This window comes from Mesoplodon bidens (genome assembly GCF_964165515.1).
Source record: "Mesoplodon bidens genome assembly, chromosome: 9".
Lineage (NCBI taxonomy): Eukaryota > Metazoa > Chordata > Mammalia > Artiodactyla > Ziphiidae > Mesoplodon > Mesoplodon bidens.
This window is the reverse complement of record NC_138166.1, coordinates 2,877,917-2,893,642: the sequence shown is the minus strand read 5'-3', so window position 1 is coordinate 2,893,642 and position 15,726 is coordinate 2,877,917. Positions and strand designations below refer to the sequence as shown.

The window sequence follows — 15,726 nt, the reverse complement described above, 5'->3', positions numbered from 1 at the left end:
GCTGGATATCAGCCCTTTAAAGGGGATCGTTGCTCAAGTGAGTCTCAAAACCTGGAGGAAGCGGTGGATGGCGTGTTTGTTCGGTGCCTGACTTCCTGGGTGCTCTTTCACCGGGACCACGTGATTTTCCTTGACGTATGCATGGTCACAGGAACCTCTAAAGGGGACCACTTTTGTCTACAGCATTCTTCTGTCTCAGAGATTAAAACCGGCAGCTTGAGATATGTTTCACCTTACAGGTGGGTTTGGTTCAGTCCATAGAATGTTTTCTTAAACAGCTTTACTGGAGGGTAATTGACACACAATAAACTGCATGTGTCTCAAATGTGCACTTTGATAAGTTTTGATGTATATATATACCCATGAAACCATCACTGTGATCAAGATGAGGATCGAGCCCATCACCCCTAAAGGTTTCCTCCGGCCCCTTCCCCTTTACCTCTCCCATCTCACCTGCTATGTCCAGGCTACCACTCTTCTTTCTAACAGTACAGATTGATTTGCATTTTCTAGATTTCTATGTAAATGGATTCATTCAACGTGTGCTCTTTTTTTTTTTGGGGGGGGGTTCTGTCTTCCTTCACACAGCATAATTATGTTGAGAGCTTTTTCCATGTTGTTGTATATATAAATAGTAAATTCCTTCTTATTGATAAGTAGTATTCCATTGTGTGAATATACTGTAATCTGTTTTTCCATTTATCTGTGGTGCACTTGGGTTGTTTCCAGGTTGAGGCTGTTACCCATAAGGCAGTTTGTTTGTTTTTTTTTAGCATCTTTATTGGAGTATAATTGCTTTACAACGGTGTGTTAGTTTCTGTTTTACAACAAAGTGAATCAGTTATACATATACATATGTTCCCATATCTCTTCCCTCTTGCGTCTCCCTCCGTCCCACCCGCCCTATCCCACCCCGCTAGGTGGTCACAAAGCACGGAGCTTATTTCCCCGTGCTATGCGGCTGCTTCCCACTAGCTATCTATTTTACATTTGGCAGTGTATATGTGTCCATGCCACTCTCTCACTTCGTCCCAGCTGACCCTTCCCCTTCCCTGTGTCCTCAAGTCCATTCTCTACGTCTGCATCTTTATTCCTGTCCTGCCCCTAGGTTTTTGAGAACCTTTTTTTTTTCTTTTTAGATTCCATATGTATGTGTCAGCATACGGTATTTGTTTTTCTCTTTCTGACTTACTTCACTCTGTATGACAGAGGCTAGGTCCATCCACCTCACTACAAATAACTCAATTTCATTTCTTTTCATGGCTGAGTAATATTCTGTTGTATATATGTGCCACATCTTCTTTAGCCATTCGTCTGTTGTTGGACACTTAGGTTGCTTCCCTGTCCTGGCTATTGTAAATAGAGCTGCAATGAACATTGTGGCACATGCATATGGTCACCTTATCTTTGATAAAGGAGGCAAGAATATACAATGGGGAAAAGACAGCCTCTTCAATAAGTGGTGCTGGGAAAATGGGACAGCTACATGTAAAAGAATGAAATTAGAACACTCCCTAACACCATACACAAAAATAAACTTAAAATGGATTAAAGATCTAAATGTAAGGCCAGACACTAGAAAACTCTTAGAGGAAAACATAGGCAGAACACTCTATGACATAAATCACAACAAGATCCTTTTTGACCCGCCTCCTAGACAAATGGAAATAAAAACAACAATAAACAAATGGGACCTAATGAAACTTAAAAGCTTTTGCACAGTAAAGGAAAACATAAACAAGACGAAAAGACAAGCCTCAGAATGGGAGAAAATATTTGCAAATGAAGCAACGGACAAAGGATTAATCTCCAAAATTTACAAGCAGCTCATGCAGCTCAATAACAAAAAAACAAACAACCCAATCCAAAAATGGGCAGAAGACCTAAATAGGCATTTCTCCAAAGAAGATATACAGACTGCCAACAAACACATGAAAGGATGCTCGACATCACTAATCATTAGAGAAAGGAAAATTAAACCTGCAATGAGGTATCACCTCACACCAGTCAGAATGGCCGTCATCAAAAAGTCTACAAACAATAAATGCTGGAGAGGGTGTGGAGAAAAGGGAACCCTCCTGCATAGTTGGTGGGACTGTAAATTGATACAGCCACTATGGAGAACAGTATGGAGGTTCCTTAAAAACCTAAAAATAGAACTACCATATGACCCAGCAATCCCACTACTGGGCATATACCCTGAGAAAACCATAAGGCAGTTTTAAACACTGGTCTGTAAGTCTTTGTGTGGGCATGTGCTTTTATTTCTCTTGGGTAAATACCTAGGTGTGGAAAGCCTGGATCATACAGATCTTTAACTTATAAATAACTTCCAAACTGCCGTTCTGGTAACTGTATCATTTTACATTCCCACAGGAAGTGGATGAATGTTCTAGTTTCTCCACATCCTTCCCAATACTTGGTATGGTCAGTCTGTCTAAGCTTTGCTGTTCTAATAATAGGAGTGTAATGGCATTTCATGGTGGTTTTAATTTGTATTGTGGTTCTAACGACTAACATAGATTTTGAGCATCTTTTCATTGCTTATTGTCAATCCATGTATCTTCTTTTGTGAAATGTCTATTCGAATCTTTTAATGGGGTTGTTTATTTTGCCTATTAATGTGTTTTGATATATATATATATAATATACTGCATATCAGCTGTTTTTTATCAGATATGTCCATTGCCAGTATTTTGTCCCAGTCTGTGCCGTGTCATTTCATTCTCCAACATCTTTGAATAAGCAGAAGTTTTTTTTTTTTTTTTTTTCTTTTTCCGGTATGCGGGCCTCTCACTGTTGTGGCCTCTCCCGTTGCGGAGCACAGGCTCCAGACGCGCAGGCCCAGAGGCCATGGCTCACGGGCCCAGCCGCTCCGCGGCATATGGGATCCTCCCAGACCGGGGCACGAACCCGTATCCCCTGCATTGGCAGGCGGACTCTCAACCACTGCGCCACCAGGGAGGCCCTAAGCAGAAGTTTTTTTAAAAGTCCAATTTATGTATTTTTCTTTTATGGATTGTGCTTTTGGTGTCATATCTACAAAATCTTTGTCTAACTCAAGGTCGCAAAGATTTTTTTCTATGTATTCTTTCAGAAATTATGATTTTGGGCCTATGATCTCCTTTGAGTTAACTTTTATATATTGCACACGTTTGAATCAAAGTCAACCCTTTTGCATATGCATATCCACTTGCTCTAGCACATGTGTTGAAAAATCTAACCTCTCTGTACTGAATTGCCCAGTTGTTGAAAATCAGTCGTCCATATAAGTGTGGGTATATTTCTGAGTTCTTTATTCTGTTCTATTGATTTGTTTGTCTGGCTTTATACTAATGCAAATGTTTTAGCAGTGTGTCAACTAGAATGTCTTGATGAAATCGGATAGCATTAGTTCTTCAACTTTGTTCTTATTTTTCAAAGGTTTTTTGGGTATACTGGGTTCTGGACATTTCCATATGAATTTTAGAATCAGCTTGTCAAATTCTACAAGAAAGCCGTTGGAATTTTCATTGGGATTTCACTGAACTTATAGATCAGTTTGGGGAAAATTGACATCTTAAAATCCTAGTCTTCTGATCTCTATAGTATGTATAGCTCTCCATTTATTTAGTTCTTCCTTAAATTCTCTAACTTTTTTTAGATTTCAGTGTTTGGGTCTTGTACCTCTTTTGTCAGATTTCTCTCTACATATTTCTTATTTTATGCTATTTTAAATGATATTGTTTTACTAATTTCAATTTTTTATATTGTTTGTTGCTAGAACATAGAAAGACATTTAATTTTTATATTAATCTTGTATCCTGCAACCTTGCTAAGACCACTTTACTAGTGGCTTTTCTTATATAGAGTCCATCAGATTTTTTTAGCATAATCAGGTCTACGAATAAAGACAGTTTTCTTTTTTCCTTTTCAATCTGGATAGCTTTTTTTTTTTCCTTTTCTGCCTTATGAGGGTGTTATAGTCTCCAGTATGCCATTGCGTGGAGGAGGATACAGCAAATGTTCTTGCTTCACTCATGATTCTGGGAGGAAAATATTCATCCTTTCATGATTAAGTGTAATGTCACTGCATGTTTTTCACAGAGACCTTTTATCAGTTAAGTTCTCATCTATTCGTCATTTACTGAGTAGCTTTTTTTTTTTAATCTCTAAATGAATGGATGTTTGAATGTGACCACATGCTGTACTAATTGAGATGATCATATGGTTTTTATTTTTTATTTTATTAATACAGTGAAATACACTGATTGATTTTTTTAAAATTAAACCAACTTTTCATTCCTAGGACAAATCTCTTTGGTAGCTATGTTTTATCATATTACATAGTTTTTTACATATTACTGAATTCAACTTGCTAAAATTTGGCTATGACTTTTTTTTTTTTTTTTTTGGTGGTCCATCCCCCGTCCATCCTCGTATCCAGACTGGCCCGGTGCTGGAGGTAAGCACAGTGCAGGTGCTGGTGTGGAGCCGTCCTACATAGTAAATGTTTGGGAATACAAGAATACAGAACACATTCTGTTCTCTTTCTTCTCCTTGATACATGTAGCCCATAGACACAAGAAAAAGATGAAGCTATCCCTTTGGAAAGGAGGCTATGGGTTGGCCCAACAAACTGCTAATATTCGAAACCAAAAATCAGAAATTTAGAAATGTCATTAGATTTCTTTGGCTGGCTCCTTCCACTCTCGAGCCATGTTAGATAACAGAGTTTTTAATATGCAGAAAAGTGTGAAAGAATATGGAATGCTGTTCATCCCAGCTTTGGTTTTTGGAATGACATCAGAATGAATGATACTGAACAAATGTGAAGGATATAGTCTTACTTGTAAACTAGTATGCTCTGAACCTCCAGCTGAGTTAAAATCTGGCAAGTTCTTGAAGGCAAAACCATGTATAATGACAGAACAGACATCGGCCTAGGTCAGAAAATCCTCTTTAGTCAAAACTCCAAAGATGTGTGTCCCAAAGAGGCTCATAATTCTAGAAAACACCGCAAGGAATCCTAAACCCAATTGCATAATCCTTGTGCGGGTTGCGGGTGTAGGTGTGATGTTACATAAATTCAGGGGCTGAATATCTCATCCAAGAGACTCAGAGACGCTTCCTCCTGACAAGGCACGAGGGGAAAGCACAGCTCTTGGTATGATCTCACCAGGAGAAAAATTACGACAGCTGGCAGCTAAAATAAAAGCTTCGTGACAAAGTGGCAAGAGAGCCAGACCTGCACGTTCTCTCCATTTGCTGCTTGGCAGTGAGTTCTGAACACATTTGCTGACAAATATGAGGGGCGGCAACTGCTTCTGTGTTGAATGGGTCACAGGGCAACTGGGTGTTGGGCATAGATTAGAAGAACTGTCTTCGCATAACAGCAGAGGACACAGGGTCTTTGGTAAAGTTTCCTGGGCTTTGAATCCTTGCTCTGTGCGACCTTCAGCAACTTAGTTAACTCCCCCAATTCTTAGCTTTTTCATCCCTAAAATGGGGACAACAATAGTACCTATCTTTCGGGTCACTTTAAACATTATATAATTAGTGTTGTTAATGAATTGAACACAGTGCTTTGCCCCTAGTAGCTGTCCTTAAATGTTAACTATGAATATGGCTAATAATTCAGTCAATATATACTTGTTGTCTAACTATTATTAGAAGAGAGAGAAGACAGAAAGATGTGTGTCTTCTGGTAGGTGCCAGAGGCTGGTCCAAGAGAAACAAACCAGGAATGAGGACAGGGCTGAGTCAGCTCCCAGACTTGTGATTTTGAGGCTCAGTGTATATGAACCTCTCCCAGAGACCTCAACCAAGAACAGCCCAGAACCAACCACCTCATGCCTAATCCAACCGTGGTCCCATCCCATCTCTCTCGGTTCCTATTCCGGCTCCTATTCCACCGAGGGACTCGTGGTTCAGAGGCAGTATGACCCCCAAATCCCTTCCATCCCTTGAGGGTGGTTTCAGGATTCCTGGGAATCAGAGCCCTGCCCTGCGTGAACTCCTTAACTGCTAATACCTGACATCACTCTGTGGATTCCATGCCTCGGATGAATGTCTGGTAGCTCTTCAGAGGGAATTAGCCCTGACAAGGAGCAACAGACTAGGCTACAAAGAGCTATTTTCAAGAGCTCCTAATTAAAGAACAGGCTGCAGAAGAAGAGGACCCAAGTCTCTGAAGACACACTAGAGCTACTTCCCAATCTTTGCTGTGCTTGGCCTTACCCATAAACTACTACTTTGGAAAAAATATGCTGCCATTTTTTTAAAGGAGGATTAATACTCTACAAACAGACCTTAGATTAGGCAATGATTTCTTAGATATGGCACAGCAACAAGAGAAGAAAATAAATTAATTGAACTTCATCAAAAATAAAATATTCCGTGCTTCAAAAAATACCATCAAGTGTGTGAAAGAACAGACATAGAAAACAAACTTACAGTTACCAAAGGGGAAAGAGAGTGGAGGAGAGATAAGTTAGGAGTTTGAGATTAGCAGATACAAACTACTAGATATAAAATAAACAACAAGGTCCTACTGTAGAGCACAGGGAACTATATTCAATATCCTGTGATAAACCATAATGGAAAAGAATGTGAAAAAATGTATGTATAACTGAATCACTTTGCTGTACAGCAGAAATTAACACAACATTGTAAATCAACTATACTTCAATTTAAAAAGAAAAGAGTGTGAAAGAATAACCCAAAAAAGGATAAAATATTTGCAAATCATATATGATAGGGATTTGTATGTAGAATATAAAAAGAACTCTCACAAATTGGAAATATAAACAATCTAATTTTCAAAACGCACGAAGAACTTGAATCACATTTCTCCAAAGGAGACACACAAATAGCCAAAAAGCACATGAAAAGTTGCTTAACATCATGTCATTAGGGAAACATAAATCAAAACCACAACAAGAGGGACTTCCCTGGTGGCGCAGTGGTTAAGAATCTGCCTGCCGGTGCAGGGGACACAGGTTCAAGCCCTGGTCTGGGAAAGTCCCACATGCCGTGGAGCAACTAAGCCCATGTGCCACAACTACTGAGCCTGCACTCTAGAGCCCATGGGCCACAACTACTGAGCCCGTGTGCCACAACTATTGAAGCCCGCGTGCCTAGAGCCTGTGCTCCACAAGAGAAGCCTCCGCTTGCCACAACTAGAGAAAGCTCATGCGCAGCAATGAAGACCCAACACAGCCAAAAATAAATAAATAAATAAATTTATTTTAAAAAACCCAAACACAGTGAGATACCACTTCATACCCACTAGGATGGCTATGATCAAAGACAGACATTAACAAGTGTTTCCTAGGGTGCGGAGAAACCGGAACCCTCATTCATTGCTGGCGGGGCTGGAAAATGGTGCAGCCACTTTGTAAAAACAGTTCGGAAGTTTCTCATAGGGTTAAACACAGAGTTACCATATGACCCAGCAATTCTACTCTTAGGAATATACAAAAGAGGAATGAAAACATGTTCACACAACAACTTGTACAGCTGACCTTTGAACAACACGAATTTGAACTCTTTGGGATTTATTTCAATAGTAAATGCTACAGTACTACATGATCCACAGTTGGTTGAATCCACATATGCTGAGACTCAGATACAGAGCAGCCTTGTGGAGGGTCAACTATGAATTTTACTCAGACTTCCCACCGTAGGAAGGGTTGGTGCCCCTAAGCCCCACATCATGTGTTGTTCAAAGGTCAACTCTATGTGAATGTTCATAGCAGTATTATTCATAATAGGCAAAAATTGAAAACCACTTAACATATTCATCAGCTGATGAATCTATAAACAAAATGTGGTCTATCCATGCAAGGGAATGGTATTTGGCCATAAAAAGGAATTAAGTCCTGTCATACGCTACAACATGGGTGAACCTTGAAAACATTGTCAGTCAAAGAATCCAGACACAAAAAGCCACATTATTATTTTTTTTCATAAAAATAAACAGTATTTATTGAGTACATACAAATCTGAATTTTATATTAAACATGTTATTATTTCATGCTCTTAACAAAATTATTTAAGAGATGCTATTATTATTCACATTTTATAGGTAAGGAACCAATACTCAGAAGGCTCAGAAACTTGCTCAATTCTGGGATTTGAATCTGGGTCTCAGAATCCTGAACAGATACTTTTTACCACCACACTACTTACAATCATAATTAATGCCTCCCAAGAAAAGAACATCATTTGTATTTTTCACCAAGTTCAGTGGCAGTTACTATGGTCTTCTTCTTCCACCAATGTAAAGAAATGGCTATTGGACACAATTGCATGCTGTAATCTGCTATTATTTCCAAAGGATTTTTATTCAGCTCTTAGGAATGTTGGGTTTAGAGTTCAAAATGTAACTAGAAGATGTCATATTCACTCTTGTTCTCCTGAAATTATTCTCCATGCTTTTAAGGGTTTGATTGGCTTGCCCACCCCCAGCTGCTCTTGGTACATCCACAAAGGGGTCACAGCTGCAAATTTCTTTAGGCAATTCCCCCTCATCACACAATCAGACTCTCTGCTTGATTTTCAAACTGTAGAATTCTTTACTTTTTACCACACCCACCTTTGCCATAAGCCCTTTTTACTACTGTATTTGTTTTGACTGTCTCCAAATAATCTAGACTCTTTGTTATGCAAAGTTGCTCACGTTAATTCTCCTACTTTAAATGTGTCATAATTCTACATTAAACATATACACGTTCATACACATGTGTCTACACATACACATGTTAAAGAGGAAGCCACATTATTGTATGAGTGCATTTCTATGAAATGTCCTGAACAGGTCGATCCATGGAGACCTAAAGGTGAGTGACCCTGAGGGGGTGGGGAGACGGAGGAATAGGGAGAAAATGCTTACAGACATAAGGTTTATTTTGGAGGTAATAACCATGCTCTGAATTTAGATAGTGGTGATGGCTGGGCACCTCTATGTATAATCAGACAACTGGATGGCCACCAGAGTGTACACTTGGAAGGGGGGACTCCTATGGCATGTGAATATCTCAATAAAAATCAAGGACTCTACATTAATGTTTTTTTGAGTTACTATTGTTAATTAATAATCTCACATGAAATGCAGTCTGGTTTTAGTAACGTACCAGCCTAAAAAAAGTTATTAAATCCTAGCCTAAAGCAAACTTGAAAACTTATGGGGAGAGAGTGAGCTCTGGTGCCTTGTCTTCTTATAAGGACCCTAGTCCTGTAGAGCTGGGACCCCACCCTTATGGCCTCATGGAACCTAAATTACCCTCTGAAAGGCTCTATTTCCAAATACAGTCCCACTGGGGGTTAAGGCTTCAACTTAGGAATTTGGTACAGCGGGGACACACACAATTCAGTCCATAGTATATTCAAAATAAATATCCATTTTGATATCTAAATTGGTATTGATCATATGGTATGCTTTATATTTTTTTAGTATTTATTACCCTAATTTTTAATGTAATTTACCTAACTGTAAGTTTATATAATTTAATTTTTTTTTTTTTTTTTTTTTTGCGCTATGCGGGCCTCTCACTGTTGTGGCCTCTCCCGTTGCGGGGTACAGGCTCTGGATGCGCAGGCTCAGCGGCCATGGCTCACGGGCCCAGCCGCTCCACGGCATGTGGGATCTTCCCGGACCGGGGCACGAACCCGTGTACCCTGTATCAGCAGGCGGACTCTCAACCACTGCGCCACCAGGGAAGCCCCCATGTAGTTTAATTTTATATTGAAGTTTAGTTGACTTACAGTATTTCAGGTGTACAGCAAAGTGATTCAGTTATACATACGTTTTATATATATATATATATATATATATATATATAATTTTTTTTTTTTTGGCCATGCTGCATGGCTTGTGGGATCTTAGTTCCCTCGACCAGGGATTGAACCCGCGCCCTCAGCAGTGAAAGTGCAGAGTCCTAACCACTGGATCGCCAGGGAATTCCCTATATAAATATATATACATATTCTTAATCAAATTCATTATAGGTTATTACAAGATATTGAATATAGTTCCCTGTGATGGTATGCTTTTTTTTTTAAGGTAATTAAAATTGCATAATCAGGCCCCAGAAATACCTGGATTTGCCTCTGATGATTCTTTTTTTTTTTTTTTAAGATTTTATGAGCATGGCTTTTAATTAATTAATTTATTTATTTATTTTTGGGTGTGTTGGGCCTTTGTTTCTGTGACAGGGCTTTCTCTAATTGCGGCGAGCGGGGGCCACTCTTCATCATGGTGAGCGGGCCTCTCACTGTCGCGGCCTCTCTTGTTGCAGAGCACAGGCTCCAGACATGCAGGCTCAGTAGTTGTGGCTCACGGGCCTAGTTGCTCCGCGGCATGTGGGATCTTCCCGGACCAGGGCTCGAACCCGTGTCCCCTGCATTGGCAGGCAGATTCTCAACCACTGTGCCACCAGGGAAGCCCTCTGATGATTCTTATATTTCAGAGGAGGAAACTAAACCTTAGAAAGGAGAAGATCTCACTCTTAGTAGTTCTGTTAGCGAGTGGAGAATCAGACCTGAGGCTAGGGTGTTTGCGCCCAAACCCTAGCTTCCCTGCCTCACTGGGAGCTTGTCAGAAATGCAGACTCTCAGGTCCCACAGCCCTGGAGCCACTGGACCAAGAGCTGCATTTCAACAAGAGCCCCAGAGTGTCTTGCGTGTACTCAAGTTTGGGAAGCCCTGCTCTAAGCTGACTTGCCTGGGGGGTGTGTGTGTGTGTGTCACGTACATTCCTCCCCTCCTTTTCCTCGGATGCATGCTGGGTAGCTGGAGGGTCTCTGGGCGTTGCAGGGACCCCACCTGGAGGCGGGGGCTGAGTGCACAGGCTGAGTGCAGTGCCGAGGGCCTTTGCTGCCCAGCAGGAAGGGGAGGTCTGGGCAGAGAGGGAGCAGCAAAGCGGGGCGTTGGGGTCAGGGCAAGGAAAGGGAGCCCCTGAGGTGGCTTCACACTGATTCTCAGCAGCAGTGACCGCACCCACTCCTTCGGTCAAGAGCTGCATCACGGCTGTCCAGAGCCGTGGCCAGGACGGGCCAGTGACGGTCAGCACAGGGACCCCAAGCATGGTGCCCAGGCCTCAGAGAGGGTGCTGGAAAGGGGCAAAGCTTCAGCTTTCCTGCAACACTTAGGAAGGTGAGACAGGCAGCTGCCAGTGTGTGTGGGAGCCTGGCCCCCACCCTGCCATCAGTGACCTCGTGATGGGTGATGGTAGCTCGAGGCAGGCCAGGGTGGGAGCATTCACACGATAAAAGTTGACAAAATCTGCAAACGGGGGCCTTTTTTTTTTTTGAGCCATTTTAAAAGATGTATCAGCACATCCCTGGGTATTTACAACACCCCAAATAGAACATTTAATGATAGTTAATATCTGCAAAAGTGCTAGTTTAGTCAGTCAGGGAAACTTAAAAGAGTGTGTCGGTAAGAAGCAGCTGGGAACCCCTGTCCCCCAGAATTCAGGCCCCTGCATGCAGGTGTGCATTTGCTGTAGAAGGTCAGTAAGCAAACCCAAGAAAGCGTCCCGCTCAGGACTCCACAAACGGCAGAGCCCCCGCCCTCAGGCTCTCAGCTATCTATTGCTGGTACCCTGTGGCTGGAAACGCTAAACCCCTGCCTGGTACTTCTGTTTCCCTGGTGTGGCTCCATCTGGGAGGTGGTCAGCTGTTTCCAGCCTGCACACAATGGCTGGCACATAGCAGACACTGGAAAGTGTCCATCTAACTGCACAGTTTGGGACCACACCTCTACACGGCGGGGGGGGGAGTCTGCAGGGATCCTCACGGTAAGGGAAGTTTGGGTTGCAAACAGAGAAACTGGTTTCCTGCCTCCCAGGCTCTGTGCCCCTCCTTCACAGCTGACCCAGGAGACTGCCAGGCCTGCCACTGGAACTCTCCCCTGAGGACCTTGGGAGCTCCGCCCACCATTCCGGTGGAGTGGCAGGTCTGATCTTGTCGCCCCACCCCCACCCCCGCCTCCTTGTGGCATTTCTTCCCAGCCCTTGCCTTCCACCCCACTCCTGGACAGAGGTGCCTGTTGGGTTTCGGGGTCTGAGATGCCCGGTGGCCCTCCTGGAATCAGAGGTGTCCAGGCCTCTGGGTCCTCCCAGGCCTCTATCCCATGAGAACGACTTGAACCTCAGCCTGGAGGTGGGAGACCGCCTCCACCTATTAATTTTTCTAGGATGTTGACTGTCTGGCTGAGAAACAGCTACCTGCTCTGACCCCCTTCTCCACGGGGACACTGGGCTATTCCTCACCCCCACTCCTTCTGCCACAGTCCCAGGCCCTCCAGTCACCTGTGAACCATGAGTGGCACTTCCTCCTGTATCCTCAGCAGGCTCCAGGCCACAATCCTTGGTCCACTTCCCGGCTCTGGCCCCTCCCAGGCTGCGCTTTCCCGTGTGGTGTCCAGATCAAGGAGGGACTCCTGACCCCCAGACCTAGAGGGGGAAGGAGTCGTGGAGACTCATTCATTCGGTGCACTGGTTATTTTATGGAGCACCCCCTCCACCTGCCAGGCACTGTCCTAGATACTGGGGGTCCAGTGATGCATGAAACAGACAAAGGCCCAACACTCACTGAGATCAAACTCTAGGCCAGGAGACAGGTGGCCAGAAACATGCTGAATATGAGATGTACTTATATATGTATATTGCACTGATTTATAATGTACGCACCCATAATTGTTTATATACTTATATAAACAAAATTTATATATACATTCATATATAAGCAACATTTTGTTTATAATGCAAGCATAAACAGTGCTTTATAAATATAAACAAACATTTAAATACATGCAAACAACAAATATATACTAAAATATATATACTGTTGATATATATGCAAACAGAATGATAAATGCTTGGAAGAAAAAGAACTCAGGACAAGCGGAGCAATACTAAGTCTGTGCTTTCACACAGAGGGCTCCGGGAGGGCCTCCCTGGGAAGGTGGTACGGTATCTGAGCAGGCACCGCAGGGTGGGACGGTGCAGGCGGGCAATCCCGTGGCGGAGCATCCCAGGCAGAGACCTGAGGTGGGCAGAGCCGGGGGTGCTGAGCCGCAGGGCGCTGGGCTCCGAGGCCGAGAGCAGAGGTAGGAAGAGGCTTCTGGGTGGGCGTCCCGGCCTCAGCACTTAAGGCCTTTCAGGTCTGGGCAAGGACTTCGCATTCTGTGTCTAGACCGCCCCCCGCCCCCTCTTCGTTAATGGGAAAGCTGGAGGGTAAGCGGGAGGACGGCTCAAGATGGCCTCGGGATTCCTCATCCAAGTTTAAGATCCGAAGCAGCACCTCCTCCGACACCGATCCCTGCAGGCTCACTTACTCGCCTTTTAGTCTAGTCGTTGGAAACACAGCAAAGAGTCATTTCTGTTAGTCAGACTTTCGCACTAGCCCAGATCCCTTTTGTGGCTTTGGGGTGGGTTAGGAGGCATGTGGGGTGAAGCTCGCCAGATCGGGGGCCTCTGGCTGGCTTGCTCTGGGCCCTCCGCGGGCTACCTCTGCTGGCATTTCTGCCCGCGGCCAGCACTCGGACCCACCGCGGGGCAGCGCGACCGCGGCGCCTCGAGAACAACTACGCAAAGTCGAGCGCGCGTCCACCCGAGCTCAGGGCGCACCTCCGGGCCGGCTCCAGCGCCCGCAGCTTCCGGCTCCGGACGCCGGGGCGGGGCCCGAATCTGCATTTCTAGCCGGCTCCCAGATGCTGCAGGTCAGGCACCCACTTTGAGACTGGAGCTCCGTAGCCCGGATGGAGGTTCTGTTGGGTTCCAGGGCAGCGAGCCTGGCACCGCTCACTCACTCCTCGATCGTCAACCTCAGTCCCCCCGCCGGTCCGCCCACCTCGCCCTAGCCGGGCCCCGCCGCTGCCAGGTGCTTCCCCCTCCGCAGCTCCTCCCCGCCGCGGCGCGGCGCGCTCCCGGGGCCCGGAGGTCCGGGGGAAGCGGGCGGCGGCGCGGCGGCGGGCCGGGAGTCGCCCCCGGGCGCCGGTGCCGCCGGGCCCCTGTCCCGGACGCGCGCCGCGGGCCGGGTTCGCCGCTCGGGAGGCGCGCGGCGGCGGCGGGGGCGGCGCTCCCGGGGGCGCGGCGCACCTTACTCCCGGCGCCCCCGCCCCGCGCCGGCCCCTCCCCGCGCGGCCCGCGCTCCCGCCCGCGCGGGTCGGTTCCAGCCTCTTCCGTCGTCCCGGCCCCGCTGCTGTCCTCCGCCGGCCCGCGAGGGAGGACGATGGGTCAGCGCGGAAAAAGTGAATGAGGGCGGCGGCGGCGGCTGCGAGCGCCTGACTCGCGGGGCCCGAGCGCCGCCCGCGCTCCCCGCCCGCCGGCTCCATGGACGCGCCGCGCGCCTCGGCGGCCAAGCCCCCGACCGGGTAAGCGGCTCCGGGCTCCGCTCGGCTCGGACGCCCGCGCCCGCACGGCGCGCGCTCGGGACGGGTCGCCCCTCTCCGGCCCGCGGGCCCGTGCCCCGCGAGGGAAGGGGGTTGTGTACTTTGTGCTCCCGGGTCGTTGCCCGGGTAACAGTGTCAGGCCGAGGCCCGGGAGCTTTTCGCGTGGGTGCGTTTGTGGGCGCGCTCCCTTTGGGGGGTCCCCGCGGGCAGAGCCCCACCGAGCCCCAAGCCTTCCTCTGCCACCCGCGAGGGCTCACCGGCGGGGGGGTGGAGGAAGGCAGTGGAGACTCGGCCCCGGCCCCCAGCCCTGTCGCTGACTGACTTGCCCGGTTCCCGCCCGCGTTCCAGTCTGGTCACCCCGCACCCGGCACGGCACCCCGCCCCACCGTCCGCTCTACCTTCCCCCCAAAAGGAAGGGGAACAGGTTCCGGGCCCCCGGAGGCGCCTGGGTGCCGCGGTCTCGGGAGGGCTGTGTAGAGGGCACTGCCCTGGAGGTTCTCCTGACCGCTGCTCCCCCGCCCCGGCTGGCTTTTCGGGGCTCCCCTGCACAGGGCACAGGCGGGGCGGGCCGGGCCCGCGTCAGGGACCCCAGCATCGGAGTATAGTCGGGGCTCCCATCCCGGCTGGCGGGGTCGTGCCCCTGCCCAAACTTTCGCGGGGTCTGTTTTCCATCCCCACACCTCGCGTGTGTGGATTGCATGTCACGTTCACATTTTACTCGCAGAAAGAGTGACTTCCCTAATACAAGAAAAACAAGCCTGCTCTTTAACCGGATCCTGAGGCGGAATTTGAACCTTGCACGACCCCACGGGGCCTGGCGGCCGCTGCGCTGCAACGTTGCGCGCTCTGCTTGCGGCTGCCTTGCTTCTCCGCGGGGCGCACCCAGGACCTGCGAACTGTCTTACGGGCCTGGAGCAAATGTGTGATGAGTCCTGCAAATGGAATGAGTGCCTGGGGTGGGCCCTGCACCTGCTTACCGAAGGGGCCCACGTTCCCCTCTAGCAACTGGTCTCCAGCGAGGCAGCTTTGGGGCCAACTAATCTCATTTCTTTGCAGTGTATCCCACTGACTCATCCTGCCCGCGTGTGCCCATAGGCCGCGGTGCTGCCCAAGTGCGCAAAAGGTTTTCAAAAACTGGCTTTTTTTTTTTTTTTTTTAACTCTCCCTTTAATGCCAGGAAAAAGTGAGCCAGGTTAGCAAATCAAATAATCCCGAGGCTGAGGAATGTTAAAAAGAACTTTTTTTTTTTTTTTTTTTTTTTTTTGCAGGGCGCTTAGTGGTTATGTAATTACGTTTGAATAAACAAATCTCCCGCAAAGAAAATACACGTGGGAAATCCTTTTTCAT

At 46.7% G+C, this 15,726-nt stretch overlaps 1 protein-coding gene and 1 long non-coding RNA gene across 11 annotated transcripts in view; one reads left to right on the top strand and one right to left on the bottom strand.

Moving 5' to 3' along the window:
- Positions 1–12,628: 12,628 nt before the first annotated feature.
- Positions 12,629–13,627, bottom strand: LOC308622836. The gene is made up of 2 exons (XR_014016691.1): positions 13,538–13,627; positions 12,629–13,335 (listed from the first exon to the last, which is right to left on the bottom strand). It is a non-coding gene; the product is annotated as an uncharacterized lncRNA (long non-coding RNA).
- Positions 13,328–15,726, top strand: part of COBL (cordon-bleu WH2 repeat protein) — a 239,419-nt gene continuing 237,020 nt past the window's right edge. For 5 of the 10 annotated variants that reach the window (XM_081244510.1, XM_081244501.1, XM_081244502.1 and 2 more), the window contains exon 1: positions 14,127–14,361. In XM_081244510.1, coding sequence (XP_081100636.1) covers positions 14,321–14,361 — 41 coding nt within the window. In that variant the 5' untranslated portion in view covers positions 14,127–14,320. Of the gene's footprint in view, positions 13,869–14,125; positions 14,362–15,726 lie in introns of those variants that run through there. The other 5 variants (XM_081244511.1, XM_081244509.1, XM_081244506.1 and 2 more) reach the window with 4 other exon arrangements.